Raw genomic sequence first — 18046 nt, 5'->3', positions numbered from 1 at the left:
CATAGGCAGACAAGGTTCTTTGAGTTGGTCTAATAAAAGATACTGGATTTACCCAAAGAACCTTGTCTCTCTCTGGTCTAGCATTTGAATGGGATCAGGCGTGTACATGCAGAGTGGGGTGGGCTGTTGAGAGCATGCCTAATGACTAGTTTATTAATAAGCTGCTCACGATGTTGAAAATGTCTTCTGAGACCTGTAGTAGTCGGCCCAAAATACTGTTTACGGAGCCTGTTGCTGAAAACCACATTTCTGCTGGTTCTTTCTGAGTCTCTATGGCCAGATATCGACCTAAACTATAGGCCACAAGGTGTGAGCATTGAGCTCGGTGATGGCCTCTTATGATGTGCTGAAAACAGTCTCTTCTGCACGTTGACCCTGCTGTGAACTGAGCCGAGGGGCCAGAGTGAGAGAGACTATGGCGCCCGAATCCTCCTTGCATGTGCAAGCCTGTCTTCAAAGGGCCGTGTAGCACCCAGAAAAGAAGTGATAGTGAGAAAACAGCCTTATTTCTCCAAATGCTCCATTTGGGCTTATTGCAGTAGGAATTACTTTGGTTCCCACCCACCCACACATCTTAAGTGAAAATAAACTCTACTTTTTGGGGGATTACGCTCCCAAATTTTGTACATGCTATGGTAACATGCAGGAATGTTTTAAGTAATGGCTTGGGAATTTCCTCCACAGGCTGTACTACACCAGGGAATGTTTTTAAGAAGTGGTCATGCATGTTCTCTGCTTAGCACTTCCACTTATGTGATATAATGATAACAACAGGTTTGCTGCCTTCCCACAGCCTGCTTCCAGAGAATTTGAAAAACAAATGGTATGAGCATGTAATAATTGGTGTCAGTAACAATTAATAATGCATTATGATGGAAGGGTGAGATGATCTTGGGGGGTTAAGGGACTGGATTTGGATGCGGAGTTGGGTTCAGTTCTCAGTCCCTCTGATATATTGCACAAGTTGCTTCATCTCGGAGAGCCTGAGAGACAAAGTGACTAGTCTGAAATCACACGGGGATTCTGTCACTGGGCAGGGAGTTGAGCCTGTATCTCCTGAGCCCCAGGTATTTGCCCTCACCGAGTCAACCTTCCTCCTTTTCCCCACTTTGCCTATTTAGATCCTAGTTTTTTGAGACGTAAATGGTTTCTTGCTAAGGTGAGTACTGTGCCTAGCACAGTGGGGCTCTGATCTCTTTCGGGGCCTCCGGGCATGCCTGGAGCGCACACGATAACCATCTGAACCGGTCCCTCAGATATGTTACAGCACTTGCTTCCTTTAAACTGCTTTTGCTTGAAGACTGAAAATGATCCTGCTGTTAGGGTGTCAGGTTGAGCAGGCTGCTGCTGCTGTTGTTATTCTTTTTTTTTTTAGAGAACACTTTGGGAGAATCTCCTCCAAATTAATTTTCATCTCTCAAAGTCAAGATATTGACTCAGATTCCCAATCACCTCCATCCTATTTCTGGCCAGCCCTGCAAGTGAGAAATTGCCTCCTTTTTAATTTCTGAACATTGATGGTAAATATGGAAAGGCCAGACAATGAAATTACTTGTCAGGAGCAATACAGTTGAGCAGTGCCCAGGAGTTGGCATTGTGTTGTTGGGTGAATCTGGCTTCTAATAGTTTGCTGAAGTCAGTGCTTCAGTAGCTGCCAGTGGTCTCAACTTCCATCATTCAGCAAAGGCTGAGTATATTTTGTCTTCCTGATTTCTGCGGAAGGCAATGTTGCTGTCTTGTTTTCCAGATTTCTTTGTCATAATGGAAACAAATGGAGCAATAAGAGACAATGTGGCAGCCTAAAGTAACTTGCATAATGGCTTGTTACTATTGATATGTTCGTTCTCAACTTTGATTTCTCTAATTGAGAATTTGCCCCTCCAGACCCTTAATTTCGCTGAAGTAACCACATAACAGATGAAAGCTGCGGTGCTGGGCTGCTCAGATATGTGCTCATTGTTGCTCTGATGGTAGCTGCTGAATGCCCTCCTCGCTCTGCCCATGCTGTGAAAGCAGCCAGAAGTAAAGTGACAAGGCTCGGAAGTAAGGATCAAGGAGTTTCTTTGTTACTGAATAAGACGTTTCACGTCTTCTGCAGGTGGATTTGCGATCGTATTTCTTGTGAGGACTAACAATGGGATGAAATGTGCTTTGAAACGAATGTACGTCAACAATGAACACGATCTGCAGGTCTGCAAAAGAGAGATTCAGATCATGGTAAGTCATGCTGTCAAACCGCGGGTCCAGAACCATTAAAGAGCTGGCATGTATCCGTATTTAAGACTTCATACAACAGCTTGTCCTTTGTGGGTGTGAACTTTTACAGTTGCAAACCCTACATCTCTCCCAGTGTTGGGTGGAGTTGCTGACAACCCCAATTTTTGGAGCCACGGTGTGAATGTCAGTATTACTTTTACTGAAGTAAGTTTCTAGCCCTCCCGTTTGAGAAAAAAACATGGAAATACGAACTTTAACCATATCGGAGAACAAAAAATTAAAAATAAACCAAAAATATTCCGAACGTTACATGATTTTTAAATTAATCTCCTGATTGGGAGGGGAGGGACTTAAAATAAGTAGACAACCTTGCTGGGAGAGTGGTAGTACTGAGTTAAGTAGCATTAAACCTGAGCAGTGTTTGAGTGAAAGATCTATAAGACTTTCTGATTTTTTTTTTTTTAATCTAAACAGGCTCCGCCCTTGGTTTGGAGTGAAGACTGTGAATACTGATGAGGATGTTGAGTAAAAATGCGTACATTGTGCAGCCATTGACAGGGCTTTTAGAAAAAGAACTGATTATAGTAATGGTCTCCAAGATGTCTCTCTGGGATGTCAAAAGAAATTGAGCCATGTTTCAGGCCAGTTGCAAGCCTAATTTGAATAATTTATGTGGATGGTCAGGGCTAGTCTTAAGGTTCTGCATCTGATCCTGATTTCAACTTGGTGTTCATTCATGTTGACATTTTTAAAGGCTTTTTCCTTGCAGCTGCTCTAAAAGTTCACATCAAACACAACTTTATCCCCTGGAGAGTGTAGAAACTGATTGCAGCCTTTTGAAAGAAGACATTTATGATGAAATCCCTTACCTGTAGTTACTACAGGTCTTCTGGTGCTGCGTTAACCTTGCACATCTGGATGTAGCTGTCTGGATATTGGCTACAGAGCATTAGCTATGGTTTTAAACTAAGATTTGATCTGGCATCAAAGGCTTTCAGTTATGCCCAGAAAGAAGCTTGTTTTCCTGGGTTTGATATGGATATGGCCATGGCTCTCCTCTGCCTGGGAAACTCCGCTATCTGCACCATGTAATTTTGAAGCATGACAAACTTGCAAGTTACTGAAAATCTCAAGTGCCAGCCACCAGGCACAGCCCCCTCCCTCCCCCCTCTCCCATATTCTGCCCTCCTTTATGCCTGGGTAAACTCAAGGAAGGCAGCAATGGCAAGTGAGGGTATAATTTGAGAACAACAGAGTTGCAGAGCTCAGATTGTGGAGAATTTTGATGACTGGTAACACTCTGAGGTGATGATGTCCAGGGAATAGAGAACTCAGCTTGACTCTTGCATTCTGTTTGCAGAACTAGGAATTGGCAAGAAGTCTCTCTCTCCTTGTCTGTGGAATGTGTATGATACGGAAATACTGAGGAAAAAATAAATGTAGGACTCCGAATCTGTTTTACCTGCACTGCTCCACGGAGCAGATCTGCTTGCTTCTTTTAACATTGGCAGTTCTGTCATGCGGGTGGCCAGAGGAGTTGGAGAGGAAGAGGAAATGCACCCTATACTATACATAGCCAGTGCTATAACGGTCTCCATCTCCCACAAGTGCAGAGAAGGGCATGTAACATAACAAGGTACACCTGAGTAATGAAGGGACAAGCCATTCCCATGAACACATACTTGAGCGAACTACACAGTCATTGTTTCAGGAGTCTGGGCCACTTACTATTTAAGGCCGCTTGCCCTAAATCAACCTGGGCAGGAAAGCAACTGAGACTGTCCTGAAATGTTTCTAATTTCTGCATGATGATTAATCCAATGTGACTTGTTGCTTCACACAGCTGACTAGATAGCTGAAGCACTAGGAAGTCTGTGCTGCACAGATGACCCTGTTAAAGTGTAGCTGCTATATCTATGGATGTTTTGTGCTTTGAACATCTCTCTTCTTGCAGAGGGATCTATCTGGACACAAGAATATTGTTGGATACATCGATTCTAGTATAAATTCAGTGAGCAGCGGTGATGTGTGGGAAGTTCTGATTCTCATGGACTTTTGCCGAGGTAAGTGAGCTCAATATATTGCTGATATTTGGACGATTTATTCTTGCAGGAAACTTGGTTTTCCTGCAGGAAAATATTTGTCGGCTCAGCCCTTCCTTAACATCCAGTGAATAATTCCCAGCCTAGGTGCTCAAGAATCCTGCATCAAGCTTAAGTGCAAAGAGACATAGAGGGTACATGAGAAGAAAGTGTGGCCGCCCAAAGAACTGCTAGCACCTCCTTCCATTAGCCAAGACATTTCTAGGTCCCTACACTCCATGGTTCTGACAGTACTGGTTTTCACTGACTGCTTCCACGTGGAATAAACAGTCTTAATTTTTCTTATTGCTGGCTTCAATCTCTGCATACCTCTGCTTGATCTGGGGGTTTCTTTAGATGTCCCAAATCAATGTTCTTGAGCAAAAAAAATAATCTCTTCGCCCCTGTTCCCTGGTCTGCCAAGATGCTGACCGACAAAACCTTCCAGACGCAACTTAACAGTGAGGTTTTCCATCTGTTCAGAAGCTTTGATCTTTGTGAGGAGAATCATTTGAAGATGTGGGATTTAGAAGTTGACTCATGCACTGTGTTCAAATGGGTCTCGCAGGAAGATGAGAGCACAACATTAAGCAAAGAGGAATTGCACTGTGGAACCTGGTGGCCCCACAACTCTGAGTTTGTTAGAAGCAACTGATGGGGAATAAGTGTTATTGGCCTAGCCAAGGGCTTCCCATCAGTGTCAAAGGGGCTTATAATAGTTCTTCAAACAGGCATAACATAGTCTCATGTGCAGTCAACTTCCTTCCATGTTTTATTTGGTACAGGATTTTTGACTGGCTTGGTTAGGAATAGTTCACTGAGGTGAAGGAAGGGTTGGGCCTATGAGGAGCTTTCTAAAAGGAAATACTGTTCTGCTTTCCTTCATGTATATTCCCAAAGCTTGTGGGGAGCGTTGTAGGGAAGAGGCCAGTCAAAGCCAATTATCCCTGTATCCCTCGGTCTATAAAAAAAATCATGCAGGTACCTCTGGGAGGTAGAAAGACCTCAGGCTTTCCAGCCGACCCCTCTGATTTATGCCTCGGTTCCTGAGAGGATAGTGTTGGCGTGGTTTCTAAGGCATCACCTCTCCTAACTGCACAATAGGGAAGTTTTAAGAGAGTTTTGTCAAGTATAGTACCTTAATGTTGCTACACTCTGAACAACCTAATAATTGGCTGATGAGCCTGTTGAGCACCAGTGCTATTTCTGTGTTTTACTTTCAGTGTTTAGACTGAATCTGAAGCAGCTTTATGAAAGTCTATTCAGCTGGTTAGTGGACTCGTGCCCGGTTTGTAATAGGTGCTCAAAGGTTGCCCTGTGTTTGAGACCTTGATCCAAATGCCACATAATGCTCTGAAGGAGATTGAATTGAAACTACCTAACTTAATCTCCTCTGGGTGGCTAAACAGTTCTAAACATTTTAGTTCAAATTTTATGAAAATATCAGATTTCCTGCTGTTGCTGCCTTCCTCCCTGGCAGAGATAGCAAATGATGTTGTTCATTCTGCCTTCATCAGTAGAGACTGTGCTCCAATGTAAGCACACAAATAGCCATGGCATTTAGCATGGTTGTATAGTATACTTATGTTAGAGATGCTTTAATTCCTTCTAATATTCATACCTAAATGATGCTTGTTTCCTTTTCTATAGGGTTGTTTTTTTGTTTTTTTCTTGTTGTATTTAATTTTCCAAAGGGACTTTGAGTTTTTGGCTGCTTAAGCTGAGATGGCTGAAAATGGCTTTTTTTTTTTTTTTTTTTTGCTTTTTTTTCCAGAGGGCATGTATACAAACTAAGCTGAGGCACCAACAATTGGTGCAAAAGATCACACAAGTCTTTTTTCTTAAGGCTCCCCTCTATACCAATAATGTGAAGCAGGTGGTAGGAGCACAGATTTGGTTTTTTAGGTCTTTTGCTCCTCCTCAATCTAGCCTGCATGTACCAACAGGGTAGCAAGCCATGTTGTAACCTAGGTATCGAAGAGTAAAACTGTTAGTTTGATCTGGCAAGAGTACTCTTATATTTCCCAAGGGAAGAAAAGAACTTGGTTTAGGCAAAAATACGTTTGGACACATCATCATTTTTACTTGGAGTACGTGAGGGCCTTGGAAGAAATTTCAGATCTTGGCAGGCTAAAATCTTCAAGCACTTTCCAAACCTGAATTGTCATGTCAGGTTTTATGATAGGTACGCAAGGTGTTTGTTTTTACTGAGAGGGAGGGAAGTGAAGCCGAGATGTCTAAGTAGGATGCCAGAAGTCACAGAAGAGAAGAGAGGCTTTGTCTAGCCTGGAACTGGAACAGTAAAGCCCCACCTCTCTAAATACTGCTAAAACAAGGTGTATTGGTAAAGGCACTAGATCCTAGCTCCTCTGCTTCCAGCTGGGGAGGTCTTGTACATTGAGTGCTGCTTAGATGCGTACTGAGCTGGTATCAATGTGGTTTAGGATGCTTTGGAGAACCTGACTTCCTGTGACCAGTGCATCTTGACTGCATCAGATCAGATTTAATTTTTGCCCTGCTTATTTTCCAGGGGGCCAAGTGGTGAATCTCATGAACCAGCACTTGCAGACTGGCTTCACGGAGAGTGAGGTCCTGCAGATCTTCTGCGATACCTGTGAAGCCGTAGCCAGATTGCACCAGTGTAAAACGCCAATTATTCACAGGGATCTAAAGGTAACTCCCAGAGACTGGTCGTAGAGGGTGGAGTTGTTTGGGTAGCTTATTCTGCTGTGAGCCTTTGGGAGTGAGGATTGTCTGTTCTCTGGACAGTGCCCAGCAGAGTGGGGCCCCACTCTGGACACTATTTTAAGGTTTCTGTTGTTAGTAGGCAGAAAAATGTATTCAGGAATAAATTTGCCTGTTAAAGGAGAAAAAAATCCACTGCTTGCCAGATGTTTATTGATCTGTTTCAATAATGCAGCCCTTTGTGAATAAATATTTCCCCCCAAAATCTGCCAAAATTAATCAGATAAATTATCCACAATGAATTCTAACCAGGAGCAATGGAGATCAGTGCATGGGCTCCACACTTCAGCCTGTCCCCTGAGTGCTTATGTAACACACTGTGAAAGACTATAGAATAGAAGTGGGGATTTTTGTAAAGGCTCCACATTAGTAGCTTAAGTTGCTGCCTACTGAGTGCATCTACATGAGACATTTACTGCAAAGCTAATTAGCTCCTCAGTAATGTATTAGTGTCTACATGTTCAGTACTATCAGGCCAGAGTAAACTAATTAACTCTGCCGTAGGACAGTACTGCCCAACACAAGTGCTATCCTATGGCAGAGTTATTTGCTTCTCTGCATTATACATATAGACAGTGACCAGGGCTGGCTGGGGCATGAGGGTGGGTCAGTGCAGGGCTGCCTGCCAGCTAGCCCCGCACTGTAGCATCCTTATGCCTCAGCCAGCCCCGCTGCAGCATGTTGAACCAGGTCAAAGCAGCCCTGGGCTGGCAGGTTGACTTCTGGGGCCCCCCTGCCAGCCCAGGGCTGCTCTGGTTTGGCTCAATGTGCTGTGGTCCCGGGTGCACATGTAAACGCTACACCCAGGAACAATAAACTCTGACACAAACTGCACTGGAGCTTGTATCAAATTTTACATGTAGATTAACCCATTGAAGCCCATGGTGAGACTTCTTTTGACAGTGATGAGAGTAGATTTGGGCCGATCATGAGGGCTGTGGAAAAATCCTGTTCTGAAATAACGAACCAGAAGATAGTTTCATAGTTGATAGGGTCAGAAGGGACCTGAGCAGATCATCAAGTCTGACCCCCTGCCATGGGCAGGAATGAATGCTGGGCTCAAATGACCCCAGCTAGGTGATTGTCAAGCCTCCTTTTGAAGACCTCCAAGGTAGGAGCGAGCACCACTTCCCGGGGAGGCTGGTTCCGGATCCTAGCCACCCTGACTGTGAAGCAGCGCCTCCTGATGTGCAGCCTGAATCTATTCTCAATCAACTTGTGGCTGTTTGTTCCTAGTTACTCTGAGTAGTTTTTGGGGGAACAGGGCCTCTCCCATTCCCTGCTGGACCTCTCCCTCCCTCCCCCCCGCCCCCCGGTAAGCTTATAGACAGCCACTAGATCCCCTCTCAGCCTTCTCTTGTGGAGGCTGAACAGGGTCAGGTCCTGTAGCCTTTCCTTATAGGGCCTGCTCTGCTGCCCCCTGACCATGCAAGTGGCCCTCCTCTGGACCCTCTCAATGCTGTCCACATCCCTCCTGAAGTGCGACGCCCAGAACTGGACAAAGTACTCCAACTGCGGCCTGACCTGTGTCACATAGAGGGGGAGGATCACCTCCTTGGACCTGCTTGAGGTGCATCTGTGGATGCACGACAAGGTGTGGTTAGCTTTACTGACCACGTCCTCACATTGGTGGCCCATGTTCATCTTGGAATCAATAATGACTCCAAGATCCTTTTCTGCCTCTGCTGATGGAGAAGGGAGGTCCCCAGCCTGTAGGTCTGCTGCTGGTTCTTCTTCCCCAGGTGCAGAACCCTGCACTTGTCAGTATTGAATCCCATCCTATTCTCATCCACCCACCCCTGTAACCAGATCTAGTTGTAGACTGTCCCTCCATTCTAGTGCACCCACCACTTCCCACATCTTAGTATCATCTACACGTTTGAACAAGGTGCTTTTTACCCCCTTGTCCAAGCCGCTGATGAAGAGGTTGAACAGTGTGGGCCCGAGGACCGAGCCCTGGGGGACTCCACTGCCCACATCCCTCCAGGTCAAAAATGACCCGTCCACCACCACTCTCTGGGTGCAGCCCTCTAGCCAATTTGTGACCCATCTGACTGTATAGGTATCAATGCCACAGTCCCCTAGTTTTTTAATGAGAATGGGGTGAGAGACAGTGTTGAAGGCCTTCCTAAAGTCCAGAAAGACTACGTCCACTGTGACACCTGCGTCCAAGGATTTTGTGACCTGATCGTAAAAGGCTACCAGGTTGGTCTGACAGGACCTGCCTCTAATGAACTCATGTTCGTTGCCCCTGAGCATAATCTCCCCTGCTGGTCCCTTGCAGATGTGCTCCTGGATAATTTTCTCCAAGAGCTTCCCCAGGACTGAGGTAAGACTAACTGGCCTATAGTTACCTGGGTCCTCCTTCCTCCCTTTTTTGAAAATGGGAACCACCTTGGCCTTTTTCCAGTCCTCTGCTTGCTCTGGCCAGGTGCCAGAGTGGTTGTAAAGCCGTGTCAGGGGCCCCGCAATGACCCCTGCCGTTTCCCTCAGCACCCTGGGGTGGAGAGCATCTGGACCTGCTGATTTAAACAAATCTAGCCCCACCAGAAGATCCCTAACTAGGTTCTCCCTGACCCTGGGCCCAGCTGTGCCTCTCCTGAGTCCATCCAGAATCCTGGTAGGGGAGATGTCCCTGCCCCAGCTCAGAAAAATGGAGGCAAAGAATTGGTTAAAGAGGTCAGCTTTATCATCTGGTGCAACCACCAGATTGCCAAACACGTCCTGCAGGGGCCCCACGTTACCTAGTGCTGCCTTTTTACTCCCTATGTATTTAAAAAAGGACTTCTTGTTATCTTTGATCCTGGTCGCTAGTCCTACATCCATCTCCGCCTTAGCTTTCCTAACAGCCCCTCTACAGTCTCGAGCAATAGAGATATAATTCTCCCTGGTGATTAGCCCCTCCCTTCCACTGGGTGTACGCCTCCTTTTTAGCTTTCAGACGTCCTGAATGCCTTTGGCGAGCCATGGGGGCTTTTGAGCAGTCTTGCCCCCTTTCATTCGCACTGGGGTTGTCACCCTTTGGGCTCAGAGGATCGTCTCCTTAAGGAACGACCGCTTGTCTTGGACTCCCAACTCCCCTCCCCTCTGGGACCTCAGTGCTTCTCCTACTAATCTCCTTAACTCATTGAAATTGGCCCTCCTGAAGTCAAGGGCTACTGTCTTGCTGCAGGCCTTTGACACCCTGTGCTGGATAGTGAATTCCAGCAGGTGATGAATGCTGTCGCCCAGGTGGTCGAGAACCTGCAGCCCCCTCACCAGGTCGTTGCCTGTAGCCAGGACCAGGTCCAGCAAGGCATTTCCCCTGTTGGGACTCTGCACCTCCTGGGTTAGGTGGAGGTCCTGTATCTCGGCTAGGAACCTCCGTGAGCGATCATACCTGGCTGACTGCTCCTCCCAGCAGTGACGACCACATCCCTTGACTTAACTGTGAGCTGACCTGAGAATTCCCAGTTCAGCTCTTCCCCTTGGTTGGGTGGTCTGTAGTAGACCCCCACCGTTAAGTCCCTTTCCCCCCATCCCCCTTGTATTCTTACCCAGAGCACTTCAGTCTGCCCCTCCTCTGACTCCGTCTTGTTTGTTGAGGACGTGTATTGCTCTTTCACGTAGAGTGCCACACGCTCACCTTTCCTCCCCATTAATATCCCGCCTGTACAGTCTGTAGCCCCTAATCTTTACTGCCCAATCATGGGTTGAATCCCACCAGGTTTCAGTGAGCCCTACTATGTCCAGATTTGTGCTAGCTAGCAGGAGGGCAAGTTCCTCCTGCTTGTTCCCCATACTATGAGCATTAGTGTAGAGGAATTTAAGGCCTCCTATGGGCGCTTGCACCACCCCCTTGATCCTAGGACTATCCAGACCCCTGTCACTTACCTGGGTACTTCTCGTGCTCGTCACCTGTCTTGGCTGGGAAGTGTCCTTGTGTTCCCTGTGGCCCCATCCCCCGGCGCAACTAGTTTAAAGCACCCCGTACGAGATCAGCCAACCTGGAAGAGAAGACACACTTGCCTTTAGGGGAGAGGTGAAGCCCATCCCACCCGAGCATGCCCCCTGCGCAAAAATATGCGGGTCATTGTCAAGGAATCCAAGGCCTGCCTGGTAGCACCAACTCCAAAGCTGCCGTTTGACCACTCCGATGCAGGCCTCATGGCACTGTCTGCATCTACTTACTAGGAGAATAGAGGAGAATACCACCTGTGCCCCCGTCTCCTTGAGCTTGGCCCCCAGGGCCTTATAGTCCTTCATGATGCGGTCTGGACTGCTCCCGGCCGTGTCATTCGTTCCCACGTGGATTAGGATAAATGTTCTGTTCAAGGTCTTCTCCACTGGCTCTTAAAACACTCAAATAAAATCTTCAGCTGAAGAGCAACCTCACGAGTACATTTGAAATTCAAATATAGTTTGTGGGTCAGGCTTTGTTTCCAGAGCTGATGTTTGTTCTGCGCCACTGGTCATTTTTTGTTTAGACAGAGAATAGAATTGCCTGCATTTTAAAGGAGCCAAGTAAGTGGTACCATTTGTGCTTTAGGGCACTTATAATATTTGTGACCCACAGTGCAGTTTGCACGAATGCAAGCAAGGTATCTGAAGTAGGTGGCAGGAGGGTCTAAATTTCTTAAAAAGTGGAACAAACCAGTTTTTGGTTTGGTTTTGTTTTTTGCACAAGATAAGAGTCTGCTTCAAAGACCACTGACGTCGAGGAGAATCTGTCAGTGGTTTGGATAGGAAGGCTTATAAAATCTAAATGGGAAGATGAAATTCAAAAGAGAAACTTGTTCAATAGCTATTAACCCCTTCTGCTACCTTTTGGCTTTCATGTAATTTATTTGTGTAGAAAGAACATATTTTTTATGTAGTCTGTCAATAAATCTGTGATGGATTTCTGAGCTAATCCTCTGTATACTCCCTCTGTTACGTATTGAGAGTCACAACTGGATGTAACCATTGCACTCTGACAGCCAGTCTATTATCACCTAGCCTAAATCATTCAGGTTTCTACATCAGAAGCCTGGCTTTTCCTTGATGATTAGTGTGTGTTAGGGGAAATAGTTGTTTGTGCTCTGTCTTGGGATACCCACACAGTATTCATGTTGTTTTATTTTATTTTTTTTTAAAAGGTGGTTGTTTCTAAAAGCCAAGATCAAAACTGGGGATGTGATGCATATGCATAAAAACACAGTTCCTGCCTCAGAAAGCTTGCTGTCGGAGCAGAACTGGGTTTTAGAGACTGGGATGGAAGGAGCTGAAAAATATGTCACTACTGAAAATGCTCAGGAGCCGTAATGCCGCTCTGTAACCTCCCTTCTTCTCCTCCATTTCAAGAAAAACTAGTCTTGGTGTCCCCAGGAGTCCATTTTTTTTTCCTGGAATTGTTTTCATTGTTGTGCCTCATTGACGTAGATAGTAGGAGACTCTCTATCGAGTGCTAAGAAACAAAAACACTGTTACCAGTGTGCTTTTATGTAATTCATGCACAGATCTCTGCTTGCGTTCTGCTATTCCCTTCCTTTCCTGTTTCACTCCCCACAACTTGGAATTTCTAAAGTACCTGTTCCGCGCTGTGTCAATACAGGTTGCCTACACAACATGACTTTAATGATAGGCCCTGTGCTTCTTAGTCCAAACCCAGTAAATTCTTTGAGCAGACAAGCTTGCAGAGGAGGCTGCATTGACAGAGACTTGGCTTGTTCCCTTTGTAGCAGCGATGTGGCAGGGTATCACAAAACAGTGATCTGATCAATACAAATGATACTGGTGATCTAAAGGCCATTTCTTTTAGCCTGAGTGCTAGAAGAGCCAGAGTCTGTCTGGCACTCTTAATGCTATGGACTGCTGGTATTTATTTATTTATTTATTTATTTATTTATTTTTTAAATCTTGGCACTAGTCCTCCTGATGTCATACTTGTGATGCTGTGTGACGAGGCAGTCTGAAATTCTGGACAGCAGTGCAGTTGATATTATTTTATTTTCCACTACACTGTCACCCTGTCCCATGCCTACCATACTCACACAAACATCTGTATCTGGAATTAGTTTCTAAAGTCTTGTGTTTTCTGGTTAGCAATGTGTATTTTAGAGTTCAATATGCAATAAAGCTTTATTGGCCTTGTTGATCATCCATGGTATACCAAAATTATACAATGGTTCTGAATATTCTGGAGGCGTTTGTATATATGGTTTTTATTTGCTGTGACTTGTTGTGATTTTTCAAAGGAAACTTTGGATTCTTGGCATGCAGCACTTTAAAGGATCCTGTCGTGCAGAAAGTTTCGAGCCTCCGTTTCCTGAAAAGCAGATCTGCTCACCCTGTCACTTGAGTGCCTTAAATGCCAGCACCTACAATCCCAGTTGAAGTGTGAGGGTTTAGGCCACATTATCAGTTTCAACTTTCAGGGCCTAAAACTGCTGCTGTCATTAGAGATGTGGGCAATGGCTGCCTACTGTTTTGCCAGCTAAAGAAAACACCGGTCTACCCCAATTTTAATATATGTGGTGTTCTGATCTTACCTTTTTCTCTTCCAGCTTTAGCAGGGGGTAATAGCTGCCTTTGGGTCTAAAGTTGGAGTTGGCTGTCTCTCTTGGTTAATAAGGCCAAAGAGACTTGCAGTTTTCTCTCTCAATTGTAGTATCTAAATCAGATTTTAGAAGAGCTGAGTGAGCTCATTCCTGCAAATTCAGCCGGTTTCATGCTAAGCATGAAAATCAGGCCTCCATTGTTCACGTTTGACTTGGAAGAAGCCACCTCTGTCCAGTTTGGAGTAGACCATCCATTCTATTGATGCAACAAACTGCTACCTTCCCTTCAGAAGTGAATAAAAGCAGGTGGGAATGCTGGATACTTGGAGTCCTCCTAAGAAGCTTTGCAGGGTGGTTTAGTGAATACCTGCTGAGAAATTGTCAGCTGAGAGGTGGGAGGGATTCGTAAGGCAGTGTTTACGGGTTGTTGTCCTGGAGTGAGGAATAGCTCTGCTGTAGATCTGCTAGGTAGAATGCCTGCCTCCAGTGCATGATTATTCAAAGCAGATGGATGGCCTTGGGGAATGGGCTGTTGAAACCAAGGGTCTAACAAGCCAGCAAGGGTCTAACAACTCTCTCAGCTGCTATTCTCATAGGCTTTACTTTCTTGGTCTTCTATGGCTTAAAAAGCTGACTTGGGGTTTTTTTAGGTCCGCCTTTGGGGGGGGGGGGTCCTGTTTCTGATCTGTTTTATTAGCTAATAGTCGCATGCTTTCAAAACCATTATGCAAACATCTTGTCTATAACCTCACTACCCTTTACAATTTTAATATATTAATCCTCGATAAGTGCTGTTTATTCCTGTGATGCAGGGAAATGCTACCTGCCAGACTGGGCATTGAGGCACTGAGAAGGTGTGGCAAAACATAGAATTAAACACGGGTCTTCCAGCTCGTGGGCTGAAATTCTGATCATGGGACCAGGGGTTTGGGTTGTAGCCGTGTTGGTCTAAGGACGTAGGCAGACAAGGTTCCTTGGGTGAATTTGATATCTTTTATTAGACCAACCCAAATGGTTGGAGAATAGACAACTATTCTCCAACCATTTGGGTTGGTCTAATAAAAGATATCAAATTCACCCAAGGAACCTTGTCTGATCATGGGACCATTCTTTTACTGTATTTCCTATAAATCACATGCATAAATACACGCACAAGGGATAAGTGTGATTATTTGACAGGAAGATGATGATTGCCAATTTGCAACAATACTAAAATAATCCTAGTGTTTTGAGAGTACCCAGAAATAGTCTCTCACAGGTATTTCTGTGTCCAGCTGCGCGGCTTCAGCTGTTTGAAGGCTGAAGGCTTCTTGGCAGACTGCACAGTGTTTGAGCTGGACAGAACAGCTGCCACTGCTGTGCTTTTAGTGAGATGGCCATTGTGAGATGGAATCTGCAGACTTTGGCATAATGCAGTGGGCCTAGGTCTGCCAGCTTTTTTGTGGTGAAGATGTGGCTCTACTGGCCCAGGGTCTGTTTTATTCTTGTGATGCAGGGAAATGCTACCTGACAGACTGGGAGTCTGCTTGCCAATTTAAGTCTAATAACAAATCTAAGGTCTAAGCGTTGTGTATTCATCTTGGTTATTTGGCTGTAAACACGGTGCTCTACCTTCCTTGATGTACTTCCACAGAACTTGCACAAACAAAGATTTCCGGTGGTTGAACTCCGTATCTTTTGGGTGTTCAATCTGGGGCACCTTTTAAAGGGGGGACTTCTTTTTTTTCTCTCAAGGTTGCAGTTACCCAGCACTTTCTAAACACTGGGCCCTTTTCAGGTATTACATGCTGGACACCTGAAAAGAGATGTGGCTGTTAGAAATTCAAGTCATAGTAATTTGAACTGCTAGGCAACTGGAAAAACTAAGCCATATTCTGAAGCCTTCCACAGTCTTAATGGAGACAAGGTGATTTCTAAACTAAAGCAAAAACTAACAGGAGCCACCATGAGGTATTTGCAGAGATGTTAATTGATCTTGATTTTATAGTCTTCATTCCACCCCCCTCCCCCCCGCCACTTATTATAAGACAGTATTTCAGACACCCAGTGCTGTAACCTTTGAATTTTGAAACCCCTGATGATAACATTGCAAGGGCTACGTAAATGTGAGAGACTTGGCCCATTGTGGATAAAAAGAGTGCATATGTGATGCTTGTAGGTTGAAAATATCCTGCTACATGATCGCGGCCATTATGTCCTGTGTGACTTTGGAAGCGCCACCAACAAATTCCAGAACCCTCAAACCGAAGGAGTGAATGCGGTCGAAGAAGAGATCAAAAAGTAAGTCTGTCTGTCTGTCTGTCTGTCTGTCTTCTTTTTTTAACCCAGGCCTGTTTCCTTGCAAGGCTAATGCTTTCTGTACTGGAACCAAACTATGCTTAGGTCTGGCAAGGCAGATTCGATGCTTTGGAGGTAAAGAAAAAAAATCAGCTTGGGAACTGCTTTGGGTTTGGTAGGACTTGTGTATTGATGGACACTGACCAGCTCTGGGATGCACTGATAGGGCAGTGTGGTTGCAAGAGTCAGTCCCTCACTCCTGTCAACTGCAGAGACAGTGAATGACAAGATAATCCAATATATATTGCCAGCAGCCTTCCGTGATCAAGGTGAGACGAGGCTAGGCTATGCCATCTGCAAATCATAGATCCACATGGATACAAAGTGTCATCTTTGGGGGGTCTTGGGCTGTGGCAGTCTGTTGCTTTCCTGGTATGCAGTGCTTGGCTTAAGATGGTGCAGTTTCCACTGCCATTTGAATTGCAAAGAAACCTTCCTCCTGGTTATCATAACTGAACAGGAATTTCAGCATGGAAGGCTATTTATTAGAAGCTATGTACTTGTCTATTGGCTGAAGTCCCATGAGTGAGGACAAAGAAAGGGGCATGCAACTGTCTATGATATTTAAGAATAAGCAAATATTATGAATTCCCGCACCCCATTCTTAAGATAAGAATATATTTTGTATGTAAACTTTGGCTGTAGAAAGGATTTTGCTGCAGCCTTTGTTTTCCAGGAAATTTGTGGAAGTTAAGTTTTTTTTACTTTTCATAACCAGTTTCACTCTTATGTCCTATAAAAATCTAAATCTCTAAATTGAATTGGAACTATTTTAACTAGTTGAAAATTTCAGTACCTAGCCCATTTCCATTACTGCGAGGCAAAGTTGGAATAATTGAGGAAAACACTGTATAATTGGAATGAACTGATTTTCTTCTCTGACTGTGGCTTCAGTTCACTCATGGACCTTTCTGTTGTAGGTACACAACACTATCGTATAGAGCACCAGAAATGGTCAACCTGTATAGCGGCAAACTTATTACTACAAAAGCAGACATATGGGTATGTACAAAACCTATGTGGTATTCATAAAACTGACATGCACTCCCAGTTAAAAAAACAACCTGCAACTTAATTACATGCTAACTAATGGATAGGCTTAAACACCACTTTGTGGCAGAGATGACCAAGCTTTGTGTAGAAGGAACTGTTATTTGACCTTTGGGTTGGGTTATTACAAATGTTTCATATTTCCCAGGCTGATTCATGAGATGGTAATTGCCCACTCTATTAAGCTGCTGCTTTCTCTGTTGCCTTCACTGAGAGCTGGGTGCAGTTCTTGGCTGAACAGTTCATTGCGAGACCTAGTCTACTTTTAATGAATTGATAACCTCCAAGCTTTTTTATTTCACATAAAACCCAAACTTGATAGTGAAGATGACCCAAAGCAACCTCTGGCTCTGCATCTCGAACATGTGACATCAAAATTGGACAAAGTTTAAAAAAAAAATAAAAAAAAAATCCCAGTCAAAAATCAGACTGATACAAGGTCCTTCTGGGAAGAGTTAACTCCTTTTTGTTTCTCAAACCTGGCCAGGATATGGGCTTTGTACAGAAACCAGATGCGTTACCTCATTTTGGGTGGTGCTTTTCTGTTTTTTAGTTCTGACTTATAAAACTTGATGTGACTTGCTTCCCAATGGAAGGTGAAACTATTGTATAATGTGTAACCGTATAACCCAATGAAGTCTGGAGGGTTTATCTTCAAATCAGAATAGGTAGACTTAAAACAGTCTTTGGTGGCTGTGTTGTAATGGCAATCTTGCAAAAGCAAGGAACAGAAGAGAATGAAATGCAACTAATGCTACCCTTGAGTGTATCTGAGTGTTTTGCCAAGCTCTGAGTTAGATAATAGTGAGTGAGGCAGGTAGTGGCTGTGTCCAAGAAGGGTTGAACTGTATCCTCAACAATGCCCTGCATACACAGCTTGGTATATGTGAAAGGGGGAAGAAAACACTGGCACCATATAGTCTGCCTGGGAAAAAGACTACTTTCCTTGCTAGGATTTGCAAATGTGTAGTCCTAATTCAGGTTCTAGTAGTTCAGTGGGAATGCTTGCAAGATCGCTTGCATTGTATGCTAGTGTGCCCTAGTGGAAAGGGCAGTGGACTGGGAGCTAAGAAACTGGGGAAGGAATTACACAGCAGT

General features: G+C 44.7%; 1 protein-coding gene across 9 annotated transcripts in view; it reads left to right on the top strand.

The window, feature by feature from the left end:
* AAK1 (AP2 associated kinase 1) overlaps positions 1-18046 on the top strand; it is a 107178-nt gene that overhangs the window by 33075 nt on the left and 56057 nt on the right. For all 9 annotated transcript variants that reach the window (XM_059730584.1, XM_019482671.2, XM_059730585.1 and 6 more), the window contains exons 3-7: positions 2099-2217; positions 4172-4280; positions 6829-6971; positions 15720-15841; positions 16819-16900. In XM_059730584.1, coding sequence (XP_059586567.1) covers positions 2099-2217; positions 4172-4280; positions 6829-6971; positions 15720-15841; positions 16819-16900 — 575 coding nt within the window. The remainder of the gene's footprint in view (positions 1-2098; positions 2218-4171; positions 4281-6828; positions 6972-15719; positions 15842-16818; positions 16901-18046) is intronic.

This window comes from Alligator mississippiensis, chromosome 7, assembly GCF_030867095.1.
Source record: "Alligator mississippiensis isolate rAllMis1 chromosome 7, rAllMis1, whole genome shotgun sequence".
In the NCBI taxonomy this organism is placed as follows: domain Eukaryota; kingdom Metazoa; phylum Chordata; order Crocodylia; family Alligatoridae; genus Alligator; species Alligator mississippiensis.
The sequence above is the reverse complement of the archived record's forward strand: the minus strand, read 5'-3'. Positions and strand labels throughout refer to the sequence as shown.